This window comes from Notechis scutatus, chromosome 10 (assembly GCF_049901735.1).
Source record: "Notechis scutatus isolate UNSWTSFEM ecotype Mainland chromosome 10, rNotScu1.2, whole genome shotgun sequence".
NCBI classification, from domain to species: domain Eukaryota; kingdom Metazoa; phylum Chordata; class Lepidosauria; order Squamata; family Elapidae; genus Notechis; species Notechis scutatus.
The window spans coordinates 21588887-21601092 of NC_142018.1; the positions used below are offsets into that span (position 1 = coordinate 21588887).

The 12206-nt window shown below is 47.3% G+C and overlaps 2 protein-coding genes and 2 non-coding genes across 7 annotated transcripts in view; all 4 read left to right on the top strand.

The window, feature by feature from the left end:
* MOSPD1 (motile sperm domain containing 1) overlaps window positions 1-12206 on the top strand; it is a 139152-nt gene that overhangs the window by 24316 nt on the left and 102630 nt on the right. The window lies entirely within an intron of this gene.
* PABIR2 (PABIR family member 2) lies at window positions 76-9922 on the top strand. Of its 3 annotated transcripts, none has more exons than XM_026685311.2 (10): window positions 76-454; window positions 1838-1916; window positions 2986-3042; window positions 3521-3564; window positions 3645-3699; window positions 3893-3994; window positions 4191-4279; window positions 4990-5054; window positions 5985-6081; window positions 7831-9922. In XM_026685311.2, exons 1-10 carry the CDS (start codon window positions 348-350, stop codon window positions 7985-7987), a joined length of 852 nt encoding a protein of 283 aa, XP_026541096.1. In that variant the 5' UTR covers window positions 76-347; the 3' UTR covers window positions 7988-9922. The 3 variants fall into 3 exon arrangements, with proteins under 3 accessions (XP_026541096.1, XP_026541095.1, XP_087828046.1); XM_026685310.2 differs by having other exon boundaries at window positions 4993-5054; XM_087971920.1 differs by lacking the exon at window positions 7831-9922 and having other exon boundaries at window positions 5985-6085.
* On the top strand, window positions 2754-2889 carry LOC113423786 (small nucleolar RNA U109). The gene has a single exon (XR_003372428.1). It is a non-coding gene; the product is annotated as a small nucleolar RNA U109 (small nucleolar RNA).
* Window positions 5226-5359, top strand: LOC113423785 (small nucleolar RNA U109). The gene has a single exon (XR_003372427.1). It is a non-coding gene; the product is annotated as a small nucleolar RNA U109 (small nucleolar RNA).

The window sequence follows — 12206 nt, forward strand, 5'->3', positions numbered from 1 at the left end:
TGGCAACCGCCGCCACCGCGCAGGCGCGGGCGGGCGGGTGCGCGCGCACCGCCTCTCCTTTTTCCCCCTCCCCTCAGAGAGCCGCCGGGCGGGCCAGGCCGGGCCGCGGCCACGAAGAGGCAGGGCGCCGCCGCTGCCGCCCCGCGATTCCCCGGGCATGGGGCGCCGCGGGCGCCGGGGCTGCCGAATCCCGCTGCACCGCCCGCGCCCACGGAGCCTGTAGCCGGGGAGGCGGCCTGAGGCCTGCGTCGAGCCCCGCCGCCGCCGCCGCGCCCCGCCGTCCCGCCGGGCATGAACTGGGCAAGCGGCCTTCCTCCTCTTCCTCCTCGCTGAGCGCCGCCCTCGCCATGGCCCAGGCCGAGAAGATGGAGCTGGACCTGGAGCTGCCCCCGGCCGGGAACGACGGCGGCGGCCTGAGGCGCTCCAACAGCGCGCCGCTCATCCACGGCCTCAGGTGACTGCCGGACCCATCCGCCACCGCCGGCCGGGCGCGGGGAGGGCGGAGCCGGGCCCGCCGCGCAGGATGGGGCTCTGCAGGGCAGGCGGAGGAGAGGGGACTGAGCCCGGCCGCCCCCCCTCCCCCTTCGCAGAGGGTCGGACTACAAAACCCATGCTGCCCAGCCGTGCCGGGTTGAGGCGGGATGGGCTCTTTTTTGTTTGTTTGTTTCCTTCCTTCCAAAGGGCGCCAGGTTGGAGAAAGCTGGTCCGGAGGCGCCCTCCCCTTATAAATGGGGCCATAGAATAACGAGAGAGTTGGAAGGGGCCTTGGAGGTCATCTAGTCCAACCCCCCCTGGTTCGAGCAGGAGAGTCTATTCCAAATATTAGCCTCTACCTAGGATCGAACTCGCAGCCTCCTGATAGGGAGACCTTTGAAAAAGGTGGATTTATTTGAGTTTTTGGGGGTCCCTTGAAGGGTCTCGGGGACCCCAAGAACACACAGGAAGGGCCTCTCTGGCACTGGGGAGACCCCCAGGTTTTTTTTGGGGGGGAGGGAGGTTGATTTTTTTCCCCTCAGGATAACCTGCCTTGCCTGCAGGAGTGCCAAGAAAAGGATGAAATCCATAATAAATCTGCCATTCCTTTTTTATTAGTTTGGGTCAGCAGTTCCTAAACCTTTTTTTTTTTTCCTTTTGCCATCATTGTCCTTCCTTTTTGCGCACCTGAAAATTCAACGAAACTTGCAGTGAAAACGATGCCATGAAATGTTAGGAAAAAAGTTGGTTGTTTTTTTCCACACCTTGCCAAAGGAAATACAACTGGAAAACCTCAAAGATTAATAAAAGATTTTAAAAAACCCAATAATAATGATAATGTATAATTAAAGTAAAAGACAAAAAAACCAATGATTATAATGTATAATTAAAGCAACAAGGTTTATAATGTGGCACATTGAGGTGGCCTAGATTGGTCTCTAGATCAGTATTTCTCAATCTGGACAACTTTTGAGAGGGGTGGATTTCAACTCCAGGCAGAATTAGGACTACCTAGACAATCCCGATCTTCAAATTTGCAACGGAAGTTACCAAGATTAATCTTATACACACACACCAGTGCAGAACCACAGGACCAACCAGTCCTTTGGCTGTCTGCTCAAGGGTTAGGGGAATGCAATATAACCTACACATTTTCAGCCCTGGCAATTTACACGGCACCCTGCAGAACAGTTCTCGCCAAAAGGACAGGTGTCTTCCTTTACAGCACTTAAGGTGTGCAGTAGTGAAATGCTACAGACTGGAAGAGGAGGGAAGGTAGATTGGTGGTGAAAAGCAAAAGTGCGGGGTGGGGGGAAAACCATTGCAGAGTTGTAACAATTCTGCTTCCTTTCTTTCTTTCCAGTGATAATTCACAGGTTTTTCAGCCTCATGTTTTACGAACCCGCAGGAACAGCACAACAGTTATGAACCGGCATAGCATGGTGAGTGTTTGGGAGGCACAGAAAGATGTTGGACCTGATCTATCGGGAAGGGGATTTGGATTGAAGGACCCCCTATGCCAAAGCAAGAGAAGGCCGAGCTTTAGAGTGACTGGTATGGTTTGATCTCTTAAGAAGAAGAAGCTAGACCAGGGGTGTCCAACCTTGGCAACTTTAAGACTTGTGGACTTCAACTCCCAGAATTCCTCAGCCAGCTTGCTGGCTGAGGAATTCTGGGAGTTGAAGTCCACAAGTCTTAAAGTTGCCAAGGTTGGACACCCCTGAGCTAGACAATGCAAGGATCAGCTTTGCAGATGGAAGCCCCCTGGAAGGCTAAGGATGGAGAAATTGGGTAGCCGAAGGGGTGAGAATGCAACCAAGGCAGCCGGCTGCTTTTGCCATGGGAATAACAACCTCTCAACCTCTTCCTGCAGACTGAGAAATTGACCCGTGGATGTATTTGTGAACGTGCACATACACTGGAAAACGCGGGATAGGCAAACACATGATCCTTTTGTGTCACGTGACCAAGAGAGAAGACGACCTAGAATGAAATTCTTAGCTCCATCCCGAGCAGGTGTCCTTCCTAAAAGCTGAGAAGTGTCCAAAGTGGGCAGTTTCTTTCAGATTTTGGGTTGGGTTCAACAGCATCAGAAACGCCCCTCTGGGTTTTAAAACACATAGCTAACTCTGCAGCTGTGTTTTGCCAAAACAAGTTGTGTTGCCTGATTTGGCAAAAAGCGTCTTGAGTTTAATGTCCTTTCTCAGCAGTTAAAATATACAGAGCAATGTTTTGGGTCATGCATTGGGTCACTTTGGAATGTAGGTGTTGGCGTGGTTCTGCATGATGGAAACGGTTAATTCTTCCTTCCTTCCAAGGAGAATGAGTATTCCTTCAGTGCTATAAAACGAGGACTTTTCAGAGCCACCTGCCTTGGAAGCACAGGCTGCGTGGTAGCATGTTTCTCCAACACGAAAATAAAACTCCTGAAAGGAAGTTGGTTTTGTTTTGATTTTTTTTTTTTTTTTTTTTTGCTGGCTTTTCAAATGAGTGTCTGTATTTTTTTTCCAGCTGATATCATCGTCTCCGATCCGTATCCCTAGTAGCCGACTCCATCAAATCAGAAGGGTAAGTGAATAAAACAGTGAAAAGAACAGACCCCAGGTTTCTCTGCAGATTCTTTAACTGTTTCCAAACATAGCTGGCACAGTTACATATTGGGCAACCTAGATTAACATCATGCATTTACTCAGCATGTTCTCCCTGTCAGAGCTTTCTTTTGTGAAAGCACATACACACACAATCCCTCTAGACTGCAGGGATCTACTACCTTAGCAACTTTACAACTTGAGGACTTCAGCTTGTGAAATGGAAGTCCGCGAGTTGTAAAGCTGCCCAGGTTGGAGGTGCAAATGAAGCTTCCAGATACACTTAACCCTGTGAGTGCAAGCAGCCCGTGCTGTGCTTTACCGATGGAATATTCTCACATGCAAGCCGTGGTTCTGTTGCTCCTTTCTGCCCTTAACTACACTGATAACGAAGTGCCAGTCAGTTTAGGCATGAAGGGGTGAACCCCCCCGAGTCATTAATTCTTCCTCTTCCTCAGGAGGAAGGAGTGGACCTGATGAACAGAGAAACAGCCCATGAAAGGTAGGTGTGATTCAAACGCTGTCTAGAAGTCGCCTCTCTCTCGTCCTGCTGTGGCACTGATGACCCTTTTTGTGTTTTAGGGAAGTGCAAACAGCAATGCAGATAAGCCAGTCATGGGAAGAAAGCTTGAGCCTGGTAATCTCTTTATACAGATGTTTAATGTTTTAATCCCACTCCTTCCCTTAACCAGTGGACGTAAGGCACAAGAACAGAGGTAGCTTAAGGGGAGTGGCCGGTTTGCCACTTGGTTTTTCCTTAGAACCGCTCAGCTTTTCTGGCTCTGCCACGTGCCACCTAAACCATAAGTTGGGATGCTTTGTGTTCCCAGAGCGACAACGACTTGGACAAGTCTGAAAAATCTTCCTCTCCAAAGAGAATAGACTTCATTCCTGTTTCTCCAGCTCCTTCGCCCACCAGAGGTATAGGAAAGGTAGGTCAGAAAGATTTGGAGAAGGGGCCATTGTGTGAATCAGAAAATAATGAGAACGATGTGAGGGCTTAGCCAAAGGAGGCCGCTGGTAGCACCCTCGCCCCTTTTTATTGACTTCCCCTCCCTTCGTGTCCACGGATCAACCTGTTGAATTTCTCATTTCTGTCTTTTCACATTTTCTGCTTTTCCTTCCCAGCAATGCTTCTCGCCGTCTCTGCAAATGTTTGTGAGCAGTAACGGGTTGCCTCCGAGCCCTATTCCTAGTCCCACAAGGAGATTTTCAAAGTGAGTTGAAGTGTTTGAAGTATCGAGGCCTCCTTAATAATGAGAGTTTCGCTGCTGTAATAGAACCCGAAGAAGTTAGCCAATGGGGGCTAACCTTAAAAATGTTCCAAGTATTGAGAACGTCTTGCCTTAAAAAGGATTCTGGCTGGATGCTTCCCTCTGTGGAGGGTTGGGTAGATACCCTCAGATTATTTCAGTAGTTTCTAGTCCTCCATTCCACGGGCTTGCTTCCATGGGTAAGGTAAGAGTCCAGGAAGGTAGAAATCTGGAAAATCTAGATTTGCTTTTTTTAAGAATTAAACTCCATCAGGTATTTATCTTGTGAAACTTAAGAAACACCTCAGTCAGGTATAAATCTATATGCCTACTTCAGTCCCGTATAAAACTAGCTTAAACTACTTGCTTGTGAAACTTAAGAAACGCTACATGTATCTTAACCTTAAGCTCTTTATTGGCCCTCTACGTGTCCTGCAAGAAATCTTGTCCATTCTGTCCAGGCTGGTTGCTTTCAAATGTATTACAACTCCCAGGAGCCTTTGGTTACATTAGCTTGTAAGGCTGGCAGGAAGTGAGGTGTTCAGTTTCTGAAGCTCACACATAATGATAGTCCTAAAACAGACACTGATTTTAAAATAATTCAGGAATGTGTTTCCTTATAACCTTCAGAGTGTCAACATCCTAGAAAGATAATACTCCGACTTTGATTTTAGCAGGAGGAGTCAGAGTCCAATCAACTGTATCAGGCCCAGCGTACTTGGTCCCATTAAAAGGAAAGGTATGTAATGCTTCCAAAATATTGTCCAGTACATCAGGTATTAGGGACAGAGAGCCTGTTTTATCGATCACTTCCTCCTGGTGGAATGATCTCAATTTACAAAGGCAACTGTGTAAATTCTTGGACACAGGCTGTTGTACTTGACCACTGCAAATGACCTTCCTTGTATTTCTGCGTGATGGAAGCGTATCATTCTTCTGTGTGCTAAGGAGAATGTGTATTCCCTCAGTGCTATAAAATAAGGAGATTTCAGGGCCACCAGCCTTGGAGTAGGGGCTGAATGGTAGTATATTTCTCCTACATTAGAAACGCAGAGTCTCGAATTTTGCTCCTGCTTTACACGGTCTGGCTGATTCCAGTAGGGCTACGAAAGCCACCTTCCACAAATCTGGCTCAGCAACAAGCAAGAAGCTGAAAAAATCTTGGATTTTGGTCTTGGATCACACAAACAAGAATTCTCAGAGAGCGGGATGGTTATTGACAATCTCCCTCTCTCCCTCCCTCTCTCTCTCTCATTTCTAAGCAGAAGGTAGAATCTTGTTTATCCTCTTCTGCTTAAGAAGGAGGGGAAAACCCTGCAAAAGATGAACTGGGAATGTTGTTGGAGCTTGCAGAAGAAAAAGAAGGGTTAACCTCCCTCCTTTTGAAAAACAGACATGTACTCTGGGTAGTTTGCCAAGGCTTATTTTTCAGAGGGAGGCTAGAAGGGACACTTCCTACCTGCTAAATGTCAAGAATAAGGCACCCTTTGTGTGTTCATAGGACAAATCTCCCAGTTTGCTTTGTTCTTACAAAGCTTTGATTTTCTGTGCCATGCAGATACTCTCTTTCTCCCGTGGCAAAGCGTGTCAGTCTGAGGTAGATGGTGGAACCACCTCTGTTAAAAAGCTTCCTTTTCAAATTTAATAAGAACGGCTTGAATTCCCACAGGTGAAATGGACACCGAAAGCCAGCCAAAGAGACTTTTCCAAGGAACCACCAATATGCTTTCTCCTGATGTCACCCACCTGACTGACCTCAGCTCATGGTAAATTATTTCTACAGAAGAGTTGCTCGGAATATGCTGCCGCCTTACGAATGGGCTGCCAAGGTGGTTGTGGCCTCACGGTTTCATCTAGCATGCGTAATTTTTATGACCCGTCCTGAGAAATTTCTGGATCAACCAAGAAGAATCACCCTGAGATTTAAGGAAGGGGCTACAAAGACGTTTGACTCCAGGACTGAAGGTCTGGAATTCAGTCCATGGCATTTCTTGGGCTGAACTGTCACACTGTCTTGTCTGATCCTCTAAAAAGCTACCACTGGTCAGCTACCATTTGGCCAAAGGGTTGATTCTTTGGAGCCCCATCTTTTTTGGTGTCCGTTATGGTACATTAGATTCCCACTTGGCTCTTCGAGCAAGTAGGAACGAGAAAATCAATCCGTCAACTGGAGAAATTCAGGGTGGCCAGTTGAAGAAGCTGCACTTAAATTTCTGTGCCTTGTGATTTGGGTGAATCACAAAACCGGTCTTAATTCTGGATGGTCAGTCCCACAGGGCTGGGATTCCAGCATCTTCCCCCACGTGCAAACATTTTGTAGTGAAACCGTTCCTGTCGTAAGGTTGAGCTGACATGCTGGAGCTCCTGAACGGATTAAATGCTTCAGAAGCCGTTCAGTCACACTTGTTTGAGCAAAGGAAAAGGCAAGTTGTGGATGGATCAGTGAAGACGGGGTTTGTGTGTGTCACATTCCGGAAAGAAGTCTAGATTGAAAAGAGAGACATCTGGTTTATTTTTGCCCCATCTCCTGACTCGGAGTAAAAGAAGAGGCAAATGGAGCATCCTTTGCAGGTGTCAAACATGAAAATCACTTGAGTGATGCTAATTAACTTACGATATAATAATAATATGAGCCGTGGCGCAGTGGTCAGAGTGCGGTACTGCAGGCCACTTCTGCTGACTACCGGCTGCCTACAATTTGGCAGTTCAAATCTCACCAGGCTCAAGGTTGACTCAGCCTTCTGTCCTTCCAAGGTCGGTAAACTGAGGACCCAGATTGTTGGGGGAGCAAGAGGCTGACTCTGCAAACCGCTTAGAGAGGGCTGTGGAAGCACTGTGTGATGACCCGGGGCATGACACAAAAATAACCAAGTCACCAAAGCAGAATAAATTCCCTTTAATGCCTCCAACTTGGCCCCAATGTCCAATTATCCTCGGCTGGATAACAAACTCTTCAAAAAAAAAAAAACAGTCCACGAAGGGCAGAAATGCAGTCCGAACCCAAAGTAAAGATAATGAGAAATTAAAAAACCAACACAAACCACACTGAAGTAACTAACACAGCAGGCCAGGATGATAAATTGCAGACTTTTGATAACACAGCACCCATAGTTGGGAGGACGCCAAAACCCAGATAAGCCTGACCAAGATAATGCATGCTTTGCTTCCAGCAAGGAGCCGTGTGCAAAAGCCCCACTTGCATCCTGTTCTCCCAGCTGCAACGAATGAAAGGGATTAGGGCCCTTTTCTCCCCCGTAAACCATGTTGCTCCCTTCTCGATTCCTCCCTTCGTACCCTAGGATGAAGAGGGGGTGGGTAAGTGCTATTGCTATTTAGTGTAATGTTCCTCCCTCCCTCCTGTTAACTCTCCAGTAGGAAACTGCAGGCGCCCCCAGCGATCGTCCTCTTTCGGGATATTGTTTTAAGGGCCCATTCTGCAAAAGGCCAGCTGCCCCGCCCTCTCACGCAAAGTCTACCCGAATAAAACGGCGTGCTTTTCCCCTCTTTCTTCCCAGTCTGTCTTCGGATATCCTGGACGGGAGCACCAGCAGCGTCAGCTCTTCCTCGGACTCCTTGGCCAAAGGTGGCGGCAGCACCACCACCGAATCGCCCCTCGCATGCTCCAACTCCTGCTCTTCCTTCCTCTTGATGGACGACCTTTCGCCCAAGTGACTTTCCCCGGGGGTCGACGTCTTGCCCGCTCTCTGTCCTCTCGCACTCTGCCTCTGCGCTGAGAAAAATCCACGGGGAAACAAATCCTCCAGGACCTGAGGATGTTTTAAAAGTCCCGAGTGGAAAACTCAAAGGCAACTTTTAATGCTCGGCAACATCTCCGCGTGGCTTGGATGGTCTTTTCTCTTTTCAACCGACACGCCAGGCGCTTAAACGATAATAGGCCTTTTGGGCTGTCTGGTTTTGCAGCTTTTCGTTGTTTTTTTTAAAAAAAACCCCAACCCCTTATTTTACCCGTGACCTGTTGAGATCATTTACTATCTTTGCTTTCAAAGAAACCGCAACAACGCTTTTTAGAAATTTTCCAGACAAGCACCTAATTTATATTAGTGTGAAAATGGTAGGCGGGGAAGCCCTTTCGCTGTTGCTATCCTGGTTGTGGGTTCTGGAGGTGAAGGAAGGGAGGGAGAGAATTGTTAGAAAAATGTCCTTGTTCAACGTGCTTTTGTTTTTTGTTTTGTTTTTTTGGAAAGAATAACCTAGATTGCTCTTGAAATCCATTTAGGGGGAAGAAATGAACTGTTTCTGCTAGACAACGGCACATTGTGGGCCTCCTCCCCTCTCCCCCTACCCCCCCCCCCTCCATTCACAATACCCCTAAAGAATTATTTTATAGTTGGAACCTCTTTATTTCTCAGTCGCATCATCTACTTTTTTCTTTTCCAGAGAAGAGGCAGAGGTTGCAAAATTGCCCTTTGCGGTTCAAAGCAGCGGCTTGCTTGGGAGCCAGAACCCCCCTTTTTGGGGGGCCAAGGCTGGCTCCGTAGCAGACGGAGGAGGATTTAACTCTCCTGCTGTTTCTGGGGTTGTACAGAGATGGCTTCCAAGGCTGCAGGGATGAGCAGTTGCAAAAATATTTTTTGGGGGGAGTGGTGGTAGAAAGGGGCAATTGTTTCGGCTATCAAGTAGAATACGTCAAATAGTCGGTGTCTCCCGCGGCACTGAGCAACGTTTGTGCCTTAGGAGACCTAGTAAAAGAATGGAAGAATGTAAGCCAAGGACCCGGGTGGAGGGAAAAGGCTTCGATGGGGGGCTCGTACCAGGTGCTGCTGCCCTCTTGCTGCTCCTAGGTGGCTCCTGGGGGGCTGGAAGGGGAGAAGATCCTCCCAGCTCTTCAAGGTCAGGCTTGCCTGGAAGGCAGCAGCCACAAGACAGGCTTAATGGCCCCAAAGGCTCCCCCGTTGGTTGGGCTCGAAGCTCTGTAAGCCAGAAGGAGGGGTAAACCTGTAGTAGCTTAGCTCAGTTTGGGCTACAGCAAATGGTTTGTTTACTTCTTGAGATCCAACCAGGCTTAACCAACAGAAAAGAGATCTACTTGTAATCTACTGTGTTATGCTATTTATTATTTATAACTGTAAAAAAAAAAGTCTGGTGTTGAATTATAGTATTTTTTTATGATTGAAACCCTTTTTTATGTTTTGTGATTGCTGGCTAGTCTGTATTGAATAGGCAACTTTGTCTGCCAAAAAACCCCTCCATCAATGTATGCTTCCCCTTTTGAATGTTTGTGAGTATCCACACGCTCTTTTTTTTTTTTCCAAAAATCCCAAGTTTGGAGGGAAGGGTGTTTTCTCCCCCCCCCTCCCCCACTTTTGGGTAAGATAATAGCACTGAATTTGACACGGGATTGTGCTGACCTGCAGGGCCCAGGAATCTCTGCCCATGTTTGCCTGTCTTCAGGAGGGGAAACGCCCGTGGAGAAGACTTCGTCCCAAAAAGAGGGTCGTTTCATCTTCCGTACTTTTTAGCCTTTTGGTTTGGAAAGTGTTTGTTTGGAATTGTAATAAGTACTACATTCGGGCCAGTTGTGCCTCTGTTGTTGTGATCTCACTATGGAGAGTTAGTTTCCCCCTTTCCAATAAATATTGTAAGATATTCAGTGGTACCTGTTCTGACCCAGGCTTCGTCTAATGTAATTAAACACAAACTTGCTTTAAAAGCAAAACCTACTTTATTGCAACGCTGGGAATTGCTTACATTCCCAGCCAGAACTAATCTTAAACAGTTCCCCAAGATAAGTACACGCCTTTCAGTGCTGTGGAATGCTGCCAAAAACAAGTATCCAATTAATGATAACAGAAACCAACTGAAGTACCAGAAAAAACCCGACCAGAGTTCACAGGGCTTCAATGAGGAATCAGAATCTAATGAACTTCTTTGCTTCCTGCAAAGAGCACGTCACCAAGGGCTGACTTTTATCCCTTATGGGAGGGGGCAGTCATATACGTTTTACAGTTGAAAGAATATCCAATTACAAAGTCTTCTTACCGGTTGCCTTTGTCATTTACCATAAACAAAGATATCAAAGTATAAGCACATCAGAGATCCTTAGATAGCAACGGAATGTCAGAGAGAGCAAGCCATGATCTCTAGCTCCCTCTTAGGGCAATTCGCAATACACTCAACCAATCGGAACATAGTACAAATCAATACAGTGACTTTGTCTTAAAGCTACAAACATGCATTGTTCGTTTATATATTGCCAGCCCAACTAATTGGTGGACAGATTCCTAACAGGTTTCCTCTTCCCATCCTTTTGATTCCTCTTGCTCTGGTCATTAAAAAATAAGTTCAACACAAAACTCATTGTGAGGTTTCGCTATATCTTCCCATTCAAATGCCATTGTCCGCCGGCAGAAAATCCGGACTATTTCTAGTTGGGTTTTTAATTCCTTTTTGGGCTCTACTGGACGTTGACAATGGCCGAGCCTAAAAATTTACATTGCAACATGAGAAATTTGTTAAGTGAGCTTTGCCCCATTTTACGACTCTCCCCCCCCCACACACTTTTGTTTAGTGAATCACTGCAATGAGCCACACCCGCTTGTCAGAAGATCGCAACAAGGGATGACGTGATCCCCGGGATGCTACGACCGTCGTAATAATGTGAGTCAATTGTCAAGCATCCTAAGGTAAATCGCATGACTAGGGATGCTGCAACTGTCATCCGTGTGGGGAAAATGGACATAAGTCGCTTTTTCAGTGCCGTTGTAACTTTGGTCACTGTTGTAAGTCGGGGACTAGCTGTATTTTTTCAAGCATCGAGTCTTGGAAACATTTTGGCTTCTACACCTGTCAGAATGGGCCTGAGCGACAAAGCCAAAATACAGAGTGATCTGAATTTCAACCTTTTTCTTTCTTTTTACTGTAGTGTTTTTGTCTACAATCCTATCCACCTTTTTCTTGAACTTCTATTGTCTGTCTACAGCCAGGATCTCTCGATCCACAGATCTCCTGCTAATAATGTTGAGCGCACTGGGCTCTTGCTGGCCCTAAGCAAAACTAAGGAAACGAACATGGGTTCATGTAACACACATTATACTATATATAACAGGTAGCCCTCGACTTTATGACTATAATTGAGCCCGGAACAGTGGTGGGATTCAATTTTTTTTTGCTACCGGTTCTGTGGGCATGGCTTGGCAGAGGAAGGATCCTGCAAAATCCCTCCTTCCCTCCCCACCCCACTAACCTGCTTTCCAGCTCTGTTCTCCTGTGCAGGGCAACCAAAGAAGACCCAGCCAATCAGCTGTGGGTGTGGCTTGGTGGGTGGGGCAGGGGAAGGATCCTGCAAACTCCCCCCTTCCCTCCCCACCCCACTGACCTGCTTTCCAGCTCCGTTCTCCTGTGCAGGGCAACCAAAGAAGACTCAGCCGATCAGCTAGGACTCGATGGGAGGCAGAGAAGAGATGGGGTTGGCAGGGCCAGTCAGAGGTGGGATTTACTGGTTCTCTGAACTACTCACAATTTCTGCTACCGGTTCTCCAGAACCGGTCAGAACTGGCTGAATACCACCTCTGGCCCAGAATTACAGTTGCAACGCCAGGCATCATTTGACTGGACCTGATTTTTCAACATTTCTTGGCGGCCACCATTAAGCAAATCCACACTACCCACCGGCAATTTTTGCCAGAAGCGGGGCGGGGGAAGGGGACACAAAACCAAAATTTGCTGTCACGTAACTGTCACGTAGCTGCAAAGTGCCCTAAAGGTCTGTGCACCTACCTGTCTGTCACTTTGAAATTGGGTCGTAAGTAGCTTTTGACAGGTCTGGCACAATGGGTTGCTAAACAACTGTGTAACAAGAGAACCGAGGAATTGTGTCTGGTCCATTTCTGTGGCCACAAGAGGGCACAAAAACAACTTGGAAAATAGCTTT